General features: G+C 50.0%; 1 protein-coding gene across 2 annotated transcripts in view; it reads left to right on the top strand.

Moving 5' to 3' along the window:
• Window positions 1–14,942, top strand: part of MTOR (mechanistic target of rapamycin kinase) — a 78,914-nt gene that overhangs the window by 16,383 nt on the left and 47,589 nt on the right. Inside the window, exons 19-29 of one of the 2 annotated variants that reach the window (XM_087702219.1) lie at window positions 106–356; window positions 2,266–2,307; window positions 3,004–3,090; window positions 4,048–4,215; window positions 5,502–5,614; window positions 5,903–6,065; window positions 7,694–7,786; window positions 9,179–9,325; window positions 10,620–10,762; window positions 12,417–12,579; window positions 14,252–14,397. In XM_087702219.1, coding sequence (XP_087558345.1) covers window positions 106–356; window positions 2,266–2,307; window positions 3,004–3,090; window positions 4,048–4,215; window positions 5,502–5,614; window positions 5,903–6,065; window positions 7,694–7,786; window positions 9,179–9,325; window positions 10,620–10,762; window positions 12,417–12,579; window positions 14,252–14,397 — 1,516 coding nt within the window. The remainder of the gene's footprint in view (window positions 1–105; window positions 357–2,265; window positions 2,308–3,003; window positions 3,091–4,047; window positions 4,216–5,501; window positions 5,615–5,902; window positions 6,066–7,693; window positions 7,787–9,178; window positions 9,326–10,619; window positions 10,763–12,416; window positions 12,580–14,251; window positions 14,398–14,942) is intronic. The other variant, XM_087702220.1, reaches the window with a different exon arrangement.

The following is a 14,942-nucleotide window of genomic DNA, read 5'->3' as shown; positions in this document are numbered from 1 at the left end:
TCAGATCCATAAAGTCATTACGCACAGTGCAGTTTCGGCCTGCTTTAGATGTTGGTCACCTGTTGCGCTCTGCAGACCTTGAATGGAGAGTCTTCTCCTTTCCAGCTGACTACAGCACCAGTGAGATGCTGGTTAATATGGGAAACCTCCCGCTGGACGAGTTCTATCCCGCCGTCTCCATGGTGGCGCTCATGAGGATCTTCCGGGACCAGTCCTTGTCCCATCACCACACCATGGTGGTCCAAGCCATCACCTTTATTTTCAAGTCCCTCGGCCTCAAGTGCGTGCAGTTCCTGCCTCAAGTGATGCCCACTTTCCTCAACGTCATTCGGGTTTGCGATGGGGCCATCCGGGAGGTGAGTGTGGCCCTGCAGGGAGTGGCTTCTCTTTCTACTGTCCTCGGAAAGCAGAAATGGCTTCAAACAGCCAAGAAAAAAATACATGAAAATGTGGCTCTTTTGAGAAGGGAGGGGGACAGAATGTCACAACCACACACACACACACACACACCCAATGTTTCCTGAGTCTTTTCGCTGCCTGGGAATCGTTGGGGCTCAGGACCCCGGACAGCACCCCAGAGTTTGGGGGAGCTGGTAGAGTTGTTAAAGAGGATTCGGGTTAATGTCAGTTAATTCCATGTAACACCCCCAAAGAAAGAAGACTCTGACGCTTGAGTTTCCTCTCTTCCATTTTATTAGAGTTGTCCTATTGGCACATCTGGGAAAACCCAAATCTGAAAGTTTCCGGGTTTTCCCCACCCAAAAGAAAGTCCAAGTCCCCGCCCAGCACCCACAGGTCCATCCCATGGTCCAATCAGGCACCGTCCAAAACTGGAGATGCCTCCCTGTCACCACCTCGCAGCTGCAGGGCAAGGTGTCCTTGACTCTCTGAGAAAGGAATGTTATTTAGACTATATATTTCCCATACTCTATATAATCCCCCCTCCCATTTCCCCACAGTAGAAAATGTGGCAGGCCTGAAGGCCCAAATGTAAAAAAATGGCTTCCAGGTCTGACACAGAGGCTGGCTGAGTGATCTGTGCTGCCAGCGGGCTGAAGAAGTGAATGATCATTTCCGTTCCCTGGGGTTTTTTTTTTTGTTTCTTTTGAAACATGGTGCAATGCCAACCATTCTCCTCTCCTTCATCCTAAAGCTGGCTGCCCTGTGACTTCCTTTTTAATGGCAAATACTCCCAGGTGGAATCATTCTCCTGCCCAGAGAAATGAAGCGTCTTTAGCTCAGTCCAGCTGTTCTTGGTGTGCTTTTGCACAGTTGTTGTTCTCAAGTCTGTAACCACTCACGGGTTTTGCCTTGTCCTCTTCAGAAGGGGAGAAAGTGGGCTGTCCCTACTGTAAGTAAGTTCTCCCAGTTTCCGGCCACTCTTGTTAATCTGCTACCTTTTAAGTGTCTTATTTTGCCCAGGGCTCACAAATTCCGTCTTGCCCCAGGCCACGGTCAACGAGACCTTGATGCAACTCTTCGAGAAGCCATCGTCACCTGCAAAGGTCTACTGTGCTTCTCATCTTTGGTTGTTTGAAGGTGTATGGACTTCAACTCCCAGAATCCCCTGGGAGCTGATGCCCACACCTCTTCAAACAGCCCAGGTTGAGAAACACTTGTTCATCAGTGAGTTTGTTGCAACTGCAGGTGGAGATCTGTGGGGCAAAGAGAGACAACAATTCCTTCCTGGCCAGCCGCTAGGTTGATACTGATAAACCCGGTTAATCTCTTGGATCAAACCTTGACTGTAACTGCGAGAGGCAGAATGCAGCCCAGGGAAAGAAAGGAAAACAAAACAAAAAAAGGGATGGAGGGAGGGAGGGAGGGAGGGAAGAGGAGACAGAAGGAACAGGGAGGGAGGGAAGAAAGAGAGCGGGAGGGAAGACAGAAGGAAGAGGGAGGGAAGGAAGGAAGAAGAGAAGGAAGATGGAGAAAGGGAGGCAATAGAGAGGAAAGGAGGAAGGGAAGAGGAGAAGAAGGAAGGAAGGAAGTCCAAGCAGAATCCATCCGGACTCAGCTTCAGCATCTATTGAAGGCCTGGAGCCCTGAATAACATCCTAGCTGGGAACCATGGAATCCCTACCGAGCACAAGCTGTGCTTTGGGTGGGAGCCACTCTGAAGAAGCTTTTGGAGACTCACCTTCTCCCAGAATGAAACCACTGAGTGGCTGCCGAAGCCCACATTTTGGTCTCCCTGCCTTTGTTGCTTGACCAGATCTGGCCTGCCTTTGATGCACTTTGCCTACTGTCTTTAAAAATTTGCAGGTAAAAGAAGATGGTGATAGTATGCTGGGGAGAAGAGCCGAGGTGGGTACGCTTGGCATTTAAATGCCCTAAAAAGGCACTTCCTGCGTTGGCTACAATGCTTCTCAAATTCCTAATCAAAGAATAAGAAGCGCTCCGGGCACCTTCTTTGCTACTTCTTTTTCGCAGCACTCTCTCACTAATTCCTCCCTCCCTCCGTTCCTTTTCTCTCTCTCTCTCTGATCTCTTTTGCATTATCAAGGTGGATGATCAAGTGGATCCCGATTTGCACCGGTCCCAAAAAATCTCTCTTGATCATTGGATTCTCAGCCTGAAACTTAACTGCCTCTCTTTTTGCAAGCGGCCTCGGTTTTCTGCTGTCTCTTTTCCCAAGGAGGGTGCTGGGCACGCAGAGAGGGAAAGTTTACCAACGGCAGGGAAAAAGTCGTGTGTGTTTGAAGACATTGAGGAAGGGCAGGGACAGGCTTGGAAAGCAAGGTTGGGACACTTTGGGAATCTTTTTCTCTCCGGTGTTTATACTGGCATGCCTGAAACCTCTGGTGCTTGCCTGAATGCTTCAGAGTCCTTCTCCCTGAGGTGCCACACAGTGTTGGCAAGCCCTGGTTGTGAGCCGTGTGAAATGAAATGTGTGCTCGGGGAGACAGCATGACACTGAAGCCAACGAAGACGTGAAGGGGGAGGCGGGGTGAGGATCGAAAGCCCCTCAAAGTGCCGTTTTTGCTCTTTCTCCCTTTCCAGTTCCTTTTCCAGCAGCTGGGAATGCTGGTGTCCTTTGTGAGAAGCCATATCCGACCTTACATGGATGAAATTGTTACCCTCATGAGGGTGAGTACCCAGCTGTGAACCTTTCCAAGAAATTCCAACTCGCGGGAAATGTTTTAGAAGAGGGAGACATAGAACTCCCTGGGCCTGAATTTCCTTTGACATTAAGCAGCAGCTTATGTCGGTGGCTCGGTGGCTAAGACACTGAGCTTGTCGATCAGAAAAGGTTGGCAGTTTGACGGTTCAAAATCCCTAGTGCTACGTAATGGAGTGAGCTCCTGCGACTTGTCCCAGCTTCTGCCAACCTAGCAGTTCAAAAGCACGTAAAAAATGCAAGTAGAAAAATAGGAACCACCTTTGGTGGGAAGGGAACAGCGTTCCGTGCGTCTTTGGCATTGAGTCATGCCGGCCACGTGATCATATCTTCGGACAGCACTGGCTCTTTGGCTTTGAAATGGAGATGAGCACCGCCCCCTAGAGTTGGGAACGACGAGCGTGTATGTGCGAGGGGAACTTTTACCTATGAAAGGCCAAATGAAAAAGGCAGTGGCACAGTGCATATATTGGAGTTAGTTCATCAATAAGGAATCAAGAACAAAATATGTTCAGCTGTTTTACAATATTTCCCTGGCTCTTCGGTTGAGAAAACAGTTTCAGCTTTTTGACACATTCATACCTGCAATGCTGGAAAATGTATTCAAGAAGGATGTCCAGGACAAGCAGGAGAGTTAAAAAAAAAGAAAAGAAAAGTTGCTGTTATCCAAGCGGATTTTTTTGTTCTAAACTGGGGGGGGGGGGGGATCCAGTCTCAGATGTCTGCAGAGATTTCTCTTGGTCCACCATAAGATTTTGAACACAAAGCAAATTTCCATCTTTCTGAGATGGAATGGAAGCTTCAAATGCTGGAATTAACCTTCAAACCCTTTAACCTGTAGCATTGCAATGGGAGTCATTTCTTTTTCATGTTTTCCGGCTTTCTGTCCTAACATTGCTCACTTTCCACCTTTTCCCCCCATCCAGGATTTCTGGGTAGTAAATAATTCCATCCAGAGCACAATTATCCTCCTCATCGAGCAGATAGTGGTGGCCCTCGGCGGGGAATTCAAACTCTACCTTCCTCAGCTCATCCCGCACATGCTTCGCGTCTTCATGCACGACAGCAGCAGCACCCGCAGCGTTTCCACCAAGGTGAGCAGGGGGCACAGGGGCATGCATCCCACACCCTGGTCTGATTCAAACTACGATTGGCCCTCCGAATCCTGGCCTGCTGCAGGCCTGGAAAAGTTCATCTTGCCTAGGTGTCTTTCGTTCCCAGGAAGACCTAACACAGGAGTGTCAAATTTAAGGCCTGCGGGCTGAATCCAGCCCATGATGTGGTCGGATCTGACCCGTGGGGTTTTTCCTGGTCTACCCAATGCGAAGAGGAAACATGCCAGCAGTTTGGGGAGTGGTGTCAAACTGGCCACTCCCACCCAGTCAGCCACGCCCGGCCAGCCCCCTGAGTTCAACCACAGCCCTGATGAAATTAAGTTTGACACCCCTGACCTAACATCATTTGTTTCAGTTCTGCTAAAAACATGGAAGTGCGTATCCCAATTGCTTTATACTTTCTCAAAAAAATTAGGGTTAGAACATGTTGTTAGTTGCGAAGTCGTGTCCAACCCATTGTGACCACATGGGGAACGTTCCTCCAGGCCTTCCTGTCCTCTACCATCCTCTGGAGTCCATTGAAGCTCAGGCCGACTCTTCAGTGACTTCATCCAGGCACCTCCTTCTCTGCCGTCCCCTTCTTCTTTTGCCCTCCATCATTCCCAGCATGAGGCTCTTCTCCAGGGAGTCCTTCTTCCTTCTCATCAGGTGGCTAAAGGATTTGAGTTTCTTCTTCAGGATCTGGCCTTCTAAAGAGCAGTCAGGGTGGATCTCCTCTAGGACTGACCGGTTGGATGGCCTTGCAATTCAAGGGACTCTGCGGGAGTCTTCTCCAGCACTAGAGTTCAAAGGCCTCCATTCTTTGGCGCTCAGCTTTCCTTATGGTCCCCCTTTCACAGCCATCCATTGCAACTGGGAAAACCATCGCCTTGACTAGATGCCCTTTTGTTGCCAGGGTGTCTCTGTTTTTTAGCATGCTGTCTAGATTTGCTATAGTTTTCCTCCCCAGGAATAGCATCTTTTAATTTCTTGGCTGCAGTCCCCATCTGCAGTGGTCTTGGAGCCCAGGAAAATAAAATGTGTCACTCCCTCCATTTCTCCCCTGTCTATTTGCCAGGAATTGAGAGGGCCGGATGCCTTGATCCTCGTTTTCTTAATGTTGAGTTTCAAACCAACTTTTGCACTCTCCTTCTTCCCCTCATCAAGAGGCTCTTTAGTTCCTCTTCATTTTCTGCCATGAGAACATATGCCGGTACTTAAACCCACAGTGGCTGTTTTGAACCTTGCCCTTGGTTCCTATGGAGTTTACTTTCTGTCCTTTCCAGCTGCTGAATGCCATCCAGTTGTTTGGAGCAAATCTGGACGATTACCTGCACTTACTGCTGCCTCCCATTGTGAAGCTTTTTGATGCCCCCGATGCCCCCCTGTCTGCTCGCAAGTAAGAATGGATGTTGTCCACATGCATCTCCACTGTTTTACGGGCTTTTAATGAAAGATGCTGCTGGTACTGTCCAAATACTTAGAATTTTCTCAAAAGGACATCCACACTTGTCCCTCTTTTGATTTGATTTTGATTTTTTGATTTTTATTATATTTATATGCCGCCCTTTCCCCCCGAAGGGGACTCAGGGCGGCTCACAATTCAATTTTGGGTTTCTCTGTGTCCCTAACCCTTAACCTGAATTGATTTTGCAATTGCAGTGCTTTGTTTCCTCCCGTCTTCCAGAGCTGCCTTAGAAACTGTGGACCGATTAACGGAGTCCCTTGATTTCACGGATTATGCTTCGCGGATTATCCATCCCATCGTGCGAACTCTTGACCAGAGCCCAGAGCTTCGCACAACTGCCATGGACACGCTCTCCTCCCTGGTCTTCCAGCTGGGGAAAAAGGTATTATTATTTTTCCAAGGAGAGAGATCTCCACTTTGCTGAATTTAAATCCTTTCCTATGAAACATATAAAGAACGGTTGCAGGAATTGAGTATGGCCAGTCAAGAGAAAAGGACTAGGGGAGACACGATAGCAGTTTTCTAATGTCTCAGGGGCTTCCACAAAGAAGAGGCAGTCAAGCTATTCTCCAAAGCCCCTGAGGGCAGAGGACAAGAAGCAATGGGTGGAAACTAATCCAGGAGAGAAGCAACTTAGAACCGAGGAGAAATTTCCTGACAGTTAGAAAAATGAATCAGGGGAACAGAAGTTGCCTCCAGAAGTTGTGAATGCTCCAACACCGGGAATCTTTAAGAAGATGTTGGACAACCATTTGTCTGGAATGGTATAGGGCAGTGATGGCAAACCTTTTTTGGCTCGCATGCCAAAAGCGGAGGGAGCGCAGGGGGCTCGTGCACGGGCGTGCCACACCCATAATGCAATGCCCGACCCTCAGAGCGCATACACGCATGACCAGCGCTCCCCCTCATTTTTTGCATGCTTTTTCACCCTCCCCAGGCTCCAGAGGCTTTATAGGAGCCTGGGGAGGGCTAAAACAGCTTCCCACCCCCCTGGTCCCCGGAGGCCCTCCTGAGGCCTCTGGAGCTTCCCTGAAGCCTCCGGACGGCAAAAAACGAGCCTACGAGCGAACTGGAAGTCACTTCCGGGTTGCTTGTAGGGCCGATTTTAGCCCTCCGGAGCCTTCAGGGAAGCTTCCGGAAGGTCCCTGAAGGCTCTGGAGGGCTAAAACCAGCTCTACGAGCAAACCGGAAGTCCATTCCCAAATTTTCGGTTTGCCCGTAGGGCCGGCTTTTTGCGCTCCGGAGGCTTCAGGGACCTTCCGGAAGCTTCCCTGAAGCCTCCGGAGGGCCTCCTGGGGGGATGGGGGAGGATGTTTTCGCCCTCTGGAGCCTGGGGAGGGCGAAAAAAGGCCTCACAAAAAGGCTGAAGTCAGCTGGCCAGCACCCGTAGGCCAACGCCTCGCCTGCCCTGAGAAATGGCCCCATGTGCCACCTGTGGCTCACGTGCCATAGGTTCGCCATCCCGGGTATAGGGTTTCCTGCCTGTGCAGGAGGATGGACTAGAAGTCCTCCAAGGTCCCTTCCAACTCTGTTATTCTGTATTCTTTAAATAGTTCCTTAGGTGATTGGAGAAGTGACATTGTAACATTTAATGAGATATTGGATGGTATACGTGTAAATGAAATGTTGGCTATATCCTGCAGGCTTTTTTATTACAAAATATGAAACTACCCCTTTAAATGGATCAGTGGCACTTGAAAATTTGGCCAAAGAAGTAACACGATAACAAGGAGCTGTAAAATACTCCACAGCCAAAAGACAAACTCCTTAAATGTAACCATCTATTATTTAAAAATGTAACGATTTTATTGGAGCTGTTTCTGAAAGCGTACATCGAATGTGATAAGTTGGCTCTCAGGACTGCATCCCTGTGCAGATTTCATTTTTTAACATTTCACTCGTGGCGTTTTTCCTGAGCTGCTGTTGTCTTCCGTTGTCGTCCTTGCCCCCCCCCCAAAAAAAGAGAAAAGAGAGTCTTCCGGGTGCTACCTCTTCTTCTCACCCCTGCAGTATCAGATCTTTATCCCGATGGTCAACAAAGTATTGGTGCGTCACAGAATAAACCACCAACGATACGACGTCCTCATCTGCAGGATTGTGAAGGTCAGTGACTCCTCAGGAAGCCGAATGAGATGGCAGGGTAAAAGCTGTTCATTTGAAGGACACCTGTCTCTCATCTGTGCTCCTGCCCTGAGCTTATCAAAGCACCGGAATTTCACTTTAATTCCGTAATGTTTCTTCATATATATACGGGGAGGCAATCAAATCCTTCCTGTCAACATCCAGCTTGAGTATACAAATAAAAGCCCAGGGTCATTTTATTTGCTGAAAAACTTACTGGTTTATTGAATACATAACCCGAGAAGGCTGAAATAAACCTAACTCTGAGTTTCTCAGGCCCCAGTACATAATATTTATTAATCAATGGTTTCCCAGCCCGAGTCCCCCCTGTTTTCCACATAGGCCAAGTAAAGTTCCCATTGTTATGGAACTATGTGTCTCATTTGCACACCTGCTCAAGAGTCCTTGAAAGTTTCCAGTTTCTCACGAACTTCAGTGGGCCTGCAGAACTTTTGTTTTTTCTCGCTAAGCCAGGGATGGGCTGCTACAGGTTCGCCTGACTTCGGGAGAACCCATAGCTAATGTTATGGCTGGTTCAGAGAACCTCCAAATCCCACCCCTGATGGCCCCTCCCACCCCGCCCCTCTCAGGGGCTTCCACATGGCCCATTTTGGATGCGAGGTAAGTGCAGGACCTGCACGGAGGCTTGGGGAGGGGGAAGTTCCAGGAACTTCCATTTCCTGTCTCTAGAGGGCCTCTGAAGCCCGGGAGAGGCAGTTTTCGCCCTCCTGGAGCCTCAAGGAAACCCTCCAGAGCCTGGGGAAGGTGAAAACAGGGGGCCCGCCATGGTGCAGGAGGTCGACTAAGCCACGTCCACCATGGCCACACCAGTGGTGGGTTCTGGATCCTGTTGCAACCAGTACTGTGCAACAGGACTCGGCCTCTTTCACATGCACGGCGCGCAATGTCTGCGCATGCATCCTTACCTCCGTGACGCCTCTGCGATGCTCCAGCTGTTCGGGGGAGTATCACGCAGGCGTTGTACGCTCTACGCGCGGAAGTGCCAAAGAGCTCAAATACAGGTAGGCGCTCGGGTGGGCCCTCCGGAGCACTGTGCCCGTATGGTACCCGGTGCTCCCGGCAGGTGCCAGTACCCCCATACCGGGGCGTACCGTCTGCAACCCACCGGTGGGCCACACCCACTCAGCAACCGGGCAGAGAACCCGTTGCTGAAATTTTTGAAGACCACCCCTGAGTTAAGCCTCCCGTAAGCAACCCCTCCCCCCTTCCTCTAATGACAAGTTGAAACGGTGAGACACGTCGGTGCCAATGTTTCACCCTGGACCCTTCCGTTCGGCCACAAGCACAAACCACCGCATTGCTACCCAAATGCAAAGCCGGGTTTGGTTTTGATGAATCTCTGCTCTGTGTTAGGGCTACACTCTCGCCGATGAAGAGGATGACCCTCTGATCTACCAGCACCGCATGCACAGGAGCAGCCAAGGAGAGGCCCTCGTCAGCGGCCCGGTCGAAACGGGGCCCATGAAGAAGCTGCACGTCAGCACCATCAACTTACAGAAGGTAATCTTTGGCACTGCGCTGGGCAGAGATACGCTTCTGGAGATCAGTAGCGATTCTCAGCAACAGTTTCTGATGTTCTGCAGCATCAAATTTTTCCTGGACCAGTTTGGGATGATCTAACACAGGGATGTCAAACTCAGTTTCATTGCGGCCCACATCATGGTTGTGTTTGACCTTTGGGGAGGAACATGGGCTCTCTTTATTTTTCCTTCCTTGCTCTCTTCCCTTCTTTTTCTTTGTCTTTCCTCTTTCCCTTTCTCCTTTCCTGTCCCTTCTTGCATGTTCAAATGCAAAAGGGGAAACATTTCTCACTTGGTTTTGTTTTTAGTTTGTTTGCTAGCCCTCTGCCAGCGAAAACGGAGCCTGGGAGCCATCTGCATGCACACACGCGCACACACGCACACACACACACCAGGCCCTGTTTTCGTTGCCATGGCCTGTAGCCCTCTGCCAGCCAAAACAGCTCATTTTCGCTGGCAGAAGGTTGCAGGAGGTCATCATGGCTGAAAAAGTGGCCCCGGGGGGGGACCTGCACGGCCCTCCTGGACTCTGTTTTCATTGGCAGAGGCAGAGCGGGACAGTCCCTTGCTGTTCCAGGGTGGCCCCGCGGGACAGATTTAAGCCCCCTGTTGGCCATATTTGTCCCGTTGGCCTTGAGTTTGACACCACTGATCTGGCAGACTTCGTGTCACTTTCAAAATGGAGGCTGTATTTGTCAGACTGGTTTCCCCACATTTGAAAAACTTTTAAAAATGAAGCTTCCGGACAACTGGAGAAATGGGGATTGCTGTCCCTGTGCAGACAGATTCATGGAGGATCAGGCTAGCAATAGGGACTAATAACCATAGAAATTGACGATATTATTTTATAAACCTCAGGCAGCATTAAAACTTTAAATGGTTGGGAAGCAGCATCCAATTAGATCTTAGTGCAAGCTTGTGAAATTCAAATTCATCCAGTTATTCAATATGAGAGCCAGAACGTTTGGCTGGTTAGGACTGAGAGCAGCCTGGGGAATTCTGGGAATTGAAGTCCGCACACCTTCAAGTTGGGCAAGCTTGAGAAACCCCTACGTATCTAGAGTTGTGTGACCATCTTCCAACTCTTTGTGCCATCACAAAGCAGCCCATTGAACCCCAGAAATTTTTCACTGAGTTTCAGCAAGATGATTTTGGGGGGACTTTCAGGGCCGCAGAAGTGGAGTTGGGGCCCCGTGGCTCCCATGCTGTCAGTTTTCCTGTCCCTGACGAGTAGCTGATTGCGGCAACTCCTAGAAGAGCCCTTTGTATTCTAGGCCTGGGGAGCAGCCCGAAGAGTTTCCAAGGATGATTGGTTGGAATGGTTGAGACGGCTGAGCCTGGAGCTGTTGAAAGACTCCTCATCGCCCTCACTGCGCTCGTGCTGGGCCTTGGCTCAGGCCTACAACCCCATGGCCAGGTAGAAATTCAACCTCAATCCAGGGAGAAGACAAAGAAAGGTCCCCTTGGGTCGTTTAGTGCAAGGGTAAAAAAAATGTTTAAGGTGTGTGTGTGTGTGTGTGTGTGTGTGTGTGTGTGTGTGTGTGTGTGTGTGTGTGAGAGAGAGAGAGAGAGAGAGAGAGAGAGAGAGAGAGAGAAGTGTTTTGGTTTGGGGGTGTGAATCCCAAAGATACTTTTTCAAGCGTCAACTGGTCTTTCTTGTGGACTCCCCAAAATCCACAAAGAGGGGACTCCCACTCAGACAAATTGTCAGCGGCATCAATTTTGTCACCGACAACATTTGTGAAACATCTAAGCACCTTATTAGCTCCTCCAGTTGGCAACACCAGCCGTCACATCAACAATTCACAGGACTTTGCCCAGCAATATTTGGAAACTAAAACTGGACCCAGATGAGACCATGGATGTTCTGACCTCGGCTTCCTGATCAGTAAAAAGCATATGCTTAGTCCCCCCCAAAACCCCTCTTTTTATTTCAAAGGCTGTGTATTATGTTCATTATCACCCCGTAATGAGTCCGACGGTAGTCTGCCAAAGTCTTTTGGGATAAGGCTGATAAGCACCCAGCTTTATCTTCCTTGAAAGGCTGCCAAGGATCTAATTAGCAATTAGCTTGGCAAGGCCGCACAGAGCAAACGGAGCTTCAGAACTAAACCAGCATGAACAAAGTTGCTTCCTGCAAAGGCTCACGTGCCTTTGCTCCTCCTTTATGTCCTGTGGGAGGGTCCAATCACCTCCAAGCCTTACCTCCCCAGTTGTCCCTTTTGTTTTAACTGTTCTTGCCTTCTGGCAGCTCTGCATGCGTGCAGTGGGAACACTTACCCCATGTTCCTTGGCCTCTCTGATGTCCAACTCCGGAGGCTCTGGAGGCAGCACATAACTCTCAAATGGCCCTGGCCCCTCTCTGCCTCTGACACAGAGCCTTCCCCAGAGTCCAGGACTTGCCCATGTTCCTCCCCAACCTCCTCACTGTCTGACTCTGCTGCCAGCTTTGCAGGCCACTGGCGGACCACAACAATGGTTTCCCATGATGTGACTTCCCTCTTCACCTGTATTCCACAAGAAAGTCCAGCTGCCTCTTGAAAAAGCATCTTTGCTACAACCATGACTGAGAATCTCCATGGACATTTGGAATGTGAACTTTTGGAGGCTGACGGGTGTTTGGTTGAGAACCCGAATGTTTTACAGCAAAGGTTAAATCGCTCGTATGCTGTACATTTGAAGATGAACACATTCAAGACTTAAGTACTTGCGCTTGATGGGGAAAATGGAATGAAGGATAGTGAGTTACGCATCCGTGCTTGAACGCTGGAGGGGGTAGGTGACGTACATCAGTAAAACGTAGCAAATGGGACAGAGAAAAAATTGTTTGAATGCTGAAAGACTATTACGGGGTAGCTTGAGAAGAAAGATTTTCCTGTTGCTGGTCAGTTCCCATGTCTGATGGTTGTTTCCATTAGAAATTCTCTCCTGTGCAGTTATGGACTCTAAGGAGAGGTGGGTTCTGGGTTCAGTTTGGATCAGTGAAGTAATATGTTCAATGTTGGAAGATTTATTGTTTCATTCTGCGTGTCCTTCTTTTGCATCTCTCTCCCCCTCCCACCCACCCCCAGAGATCTGTTTAATGCAGCCTTTGTTTCATGCTGGTCTGAGCTGAACGAAGACCAGCAGGATGAGCTGATCCGTAGCATCGAGCTGGCGCTGACGTCTCAAGATATTGCTGAGGTCACCCAGACCCTGCTCAATTTGGCGGAGTTCATGGAGCACAGCGACAAGGTAAGACACGTCGGGGTGGAATTTTTCTGACTTTCTTTTTCTTTTCTTTTTTTTAACAACTTTGCTCTGATCTTGCAAAGAGACAGGTGACTTTGCTGATAATGCAAAAATAGCAATAGCACTTAATAAATCGCTTCAAGGTGCTTTACAGCCCTCTCTAAGCGTTTTACAAAGTCAGCCTCTTGCCCCCAACCATCTGGGTCCTCGTGTTACTGACCTCAGAAGGATGGAAGGCTGAGTCGATCTTGAGCTGCTCAGGATGGAACTGTGGGCAGTGGGCAGAGTAAAGCTGCACTACTACATTCTAACCACGGTACCAAATGGTAGTGGCTCAGTGGCTTAATGACGCTGGAAATGGTCTCATCTCCAGCAGTTCAAGCTCTAGCACTGCGTGGCAGGGTGAGCTCCTGTCACTCACCTCACCGTCTGTCTACCTAACCATTCGAAAGCATGTTCCATGCAAGTAGATAAATAGATACCACTTTGATGGGGAGACGAGCTTGTGCTCTGTGCAGGCAGTCAGATTCCGGGGTGGCTCTGAACCTTCCTAGTTGTGGTGCCTGTTTGCAAGGCAGCTCCGGGAAGGGAGAGGATCCTTGAGTGACACTGCCGGAAGAGTCGCTTGTCTTTCTCTCTGGTGCAAAGCCAGCTCACCCTCCTGTGGCACATCTTAGGAAGCATGCAAGCATTTCCTATAACATGGCTGGTACCTTGGCAAGTCAAACTACGTGTTCTGACCCAGCTCCCCAAACACAACAAACTCAACTCAAAAGATTCCTTTATTAGGAGCGCCGGCAGCCCCGGCAAAAAGTTTCTCTCGCAGGCTAATGAAGACGATTAGCTGTTTTTCACACCTATTCATCTCCGCCCCCTGCCTTTTATCCCCAGAGCTAGGGAGGGGCTTCGCTAGCAGCGGTGGCTCTTCCATCCCAAGGACCGGCCCATAGATTTCCACTGCTCTCCTCTGACTTCTGTGCATCCGTGCATCAGGCAATGGACCCAGCTGTTTCTCTTCCTCATCAGCCACCTCCAGAGCTGGGGGCTGTTGACTCTCCATCTGAGGGCTGACGGACGGCCCAAGCTCCACCTCTGTCTCTCCCTCTCTGCCAGCTCCATTCCCTCTTCTCCCTCGGAGCTCTCAGGTTGCTCTGATGCTGAACCTGAGTTCCACGCTGCCTCCTCCTCCTCTGATTTGGCTGCTGGAGGGGCTGGTGGTGGATAGGCCGCAACACTACAACTCTGCAGTAGCTTAGTGGTCTCCTGGGTACAGAAAAATGCCATACGCTAATAACAACAATAATAGTAATAATAATAACCACTGCGTCTCCAGGGCTCATGAATAAGCTTGCATTTAATTGCTTACATAAGGTTCTCTAGATCCTAGTTCCCCAACCTTTCCAAGTTGGCGGCCCGGGGGGAGGAGGGGAAGAAAGGGAATGGTTTCGTGGGAAGGGCAGACACATATGCGCACACCTGTTGCTCATGCAAGTGGGGCGGTGAACGCCCACAATGCTTGTGACACGCGAGCACTGCTGTGCGCGTACACACCTGTGCATGCATTGGCCAGCTACTACGGCCTCAGGCGCAGGTTGTGGGGCCCTGCTCTAGATTGCACTGGAATCTTGCCCTCCCATCACAGCCCTGATGCTTTTGTGCGGCTTCCTCCACGCAGGGCCCGCTGCCGTTGGGGGACGACAACGGCATTGTCTTGCTGGGAGAGCGGGCTGCCAAGTGCCGAGCCTATGCCAAGGCCCTACACTACAAAGAGCTGGAATTCCAGAAGGGGCCCACGCCAGCCATCCTCGAGTCTCTCATCAGGTAGGCTGTTTCCCTTTTGCTCTCTCGGTCGGTAAGCCCATGTGGCATTTCTCTGGACGTCCTTTTTGCCAGGAACAATTCCAGAGCAAGGATTGGAGTTATCCCTAGGCTTGGCAACACCAGCATGTGGTTCCTGCTTGGGGAAATTTGTCTAGAGCCGTGATGGCGCCATGTCGCTTGGCCCCCACAGCCTTGCCTGTTTGTCTTCTGGGTTCCTGTTGCACATGGGTGCCTGATGATCAGCTGTCCATGTGCCCAGCAGTGCCAAAAACCAATATCTGCATGTGCGCCGGCCAGCTGATTGTCTGGTGTTCAGCTATCTTGGAGCGGGGTCCCTTCCCATGCGCAGCACTGCCGAAAACTGGCCCCGCGTATGTGTGCCAGCCAGCTGATCATTGGGCGGGCATGCACACTAGAACCTGGAAGTTTGTTTTTTCCGGAGCCCTGACAAACATGCGCACATGCACGATGTTTCCGCGTGACCTTTTTGGCACAAAGTTCCAAAGAGGTTTGCATTCACTGGTCTAGAATCAAGGAAGAAAGTG

This window comes from Thamnophis sirtalis, unplaced genomic scaffold, assembly GCF_051295495.1.
Source record: "Thamnophis sirtalis isolate CommonGarterSnake01/CBP01778 unplaced genomic scaffold, rThaSir2_p1.2 scaffold_15, whole genome shotgun sequence".
NCBI classification, from domain to species: Eukaryota; Metazoa; Chordata; class Lepidosauria; order Squamata; family Natricidae; genus Thamnophis; species Thamnophis sirtalis.
The sequence above is the reverse complement of the archived record's forward strand: the minus strand, read 5'-3'. Positions and strand labels throughout refer to the sequence as shown.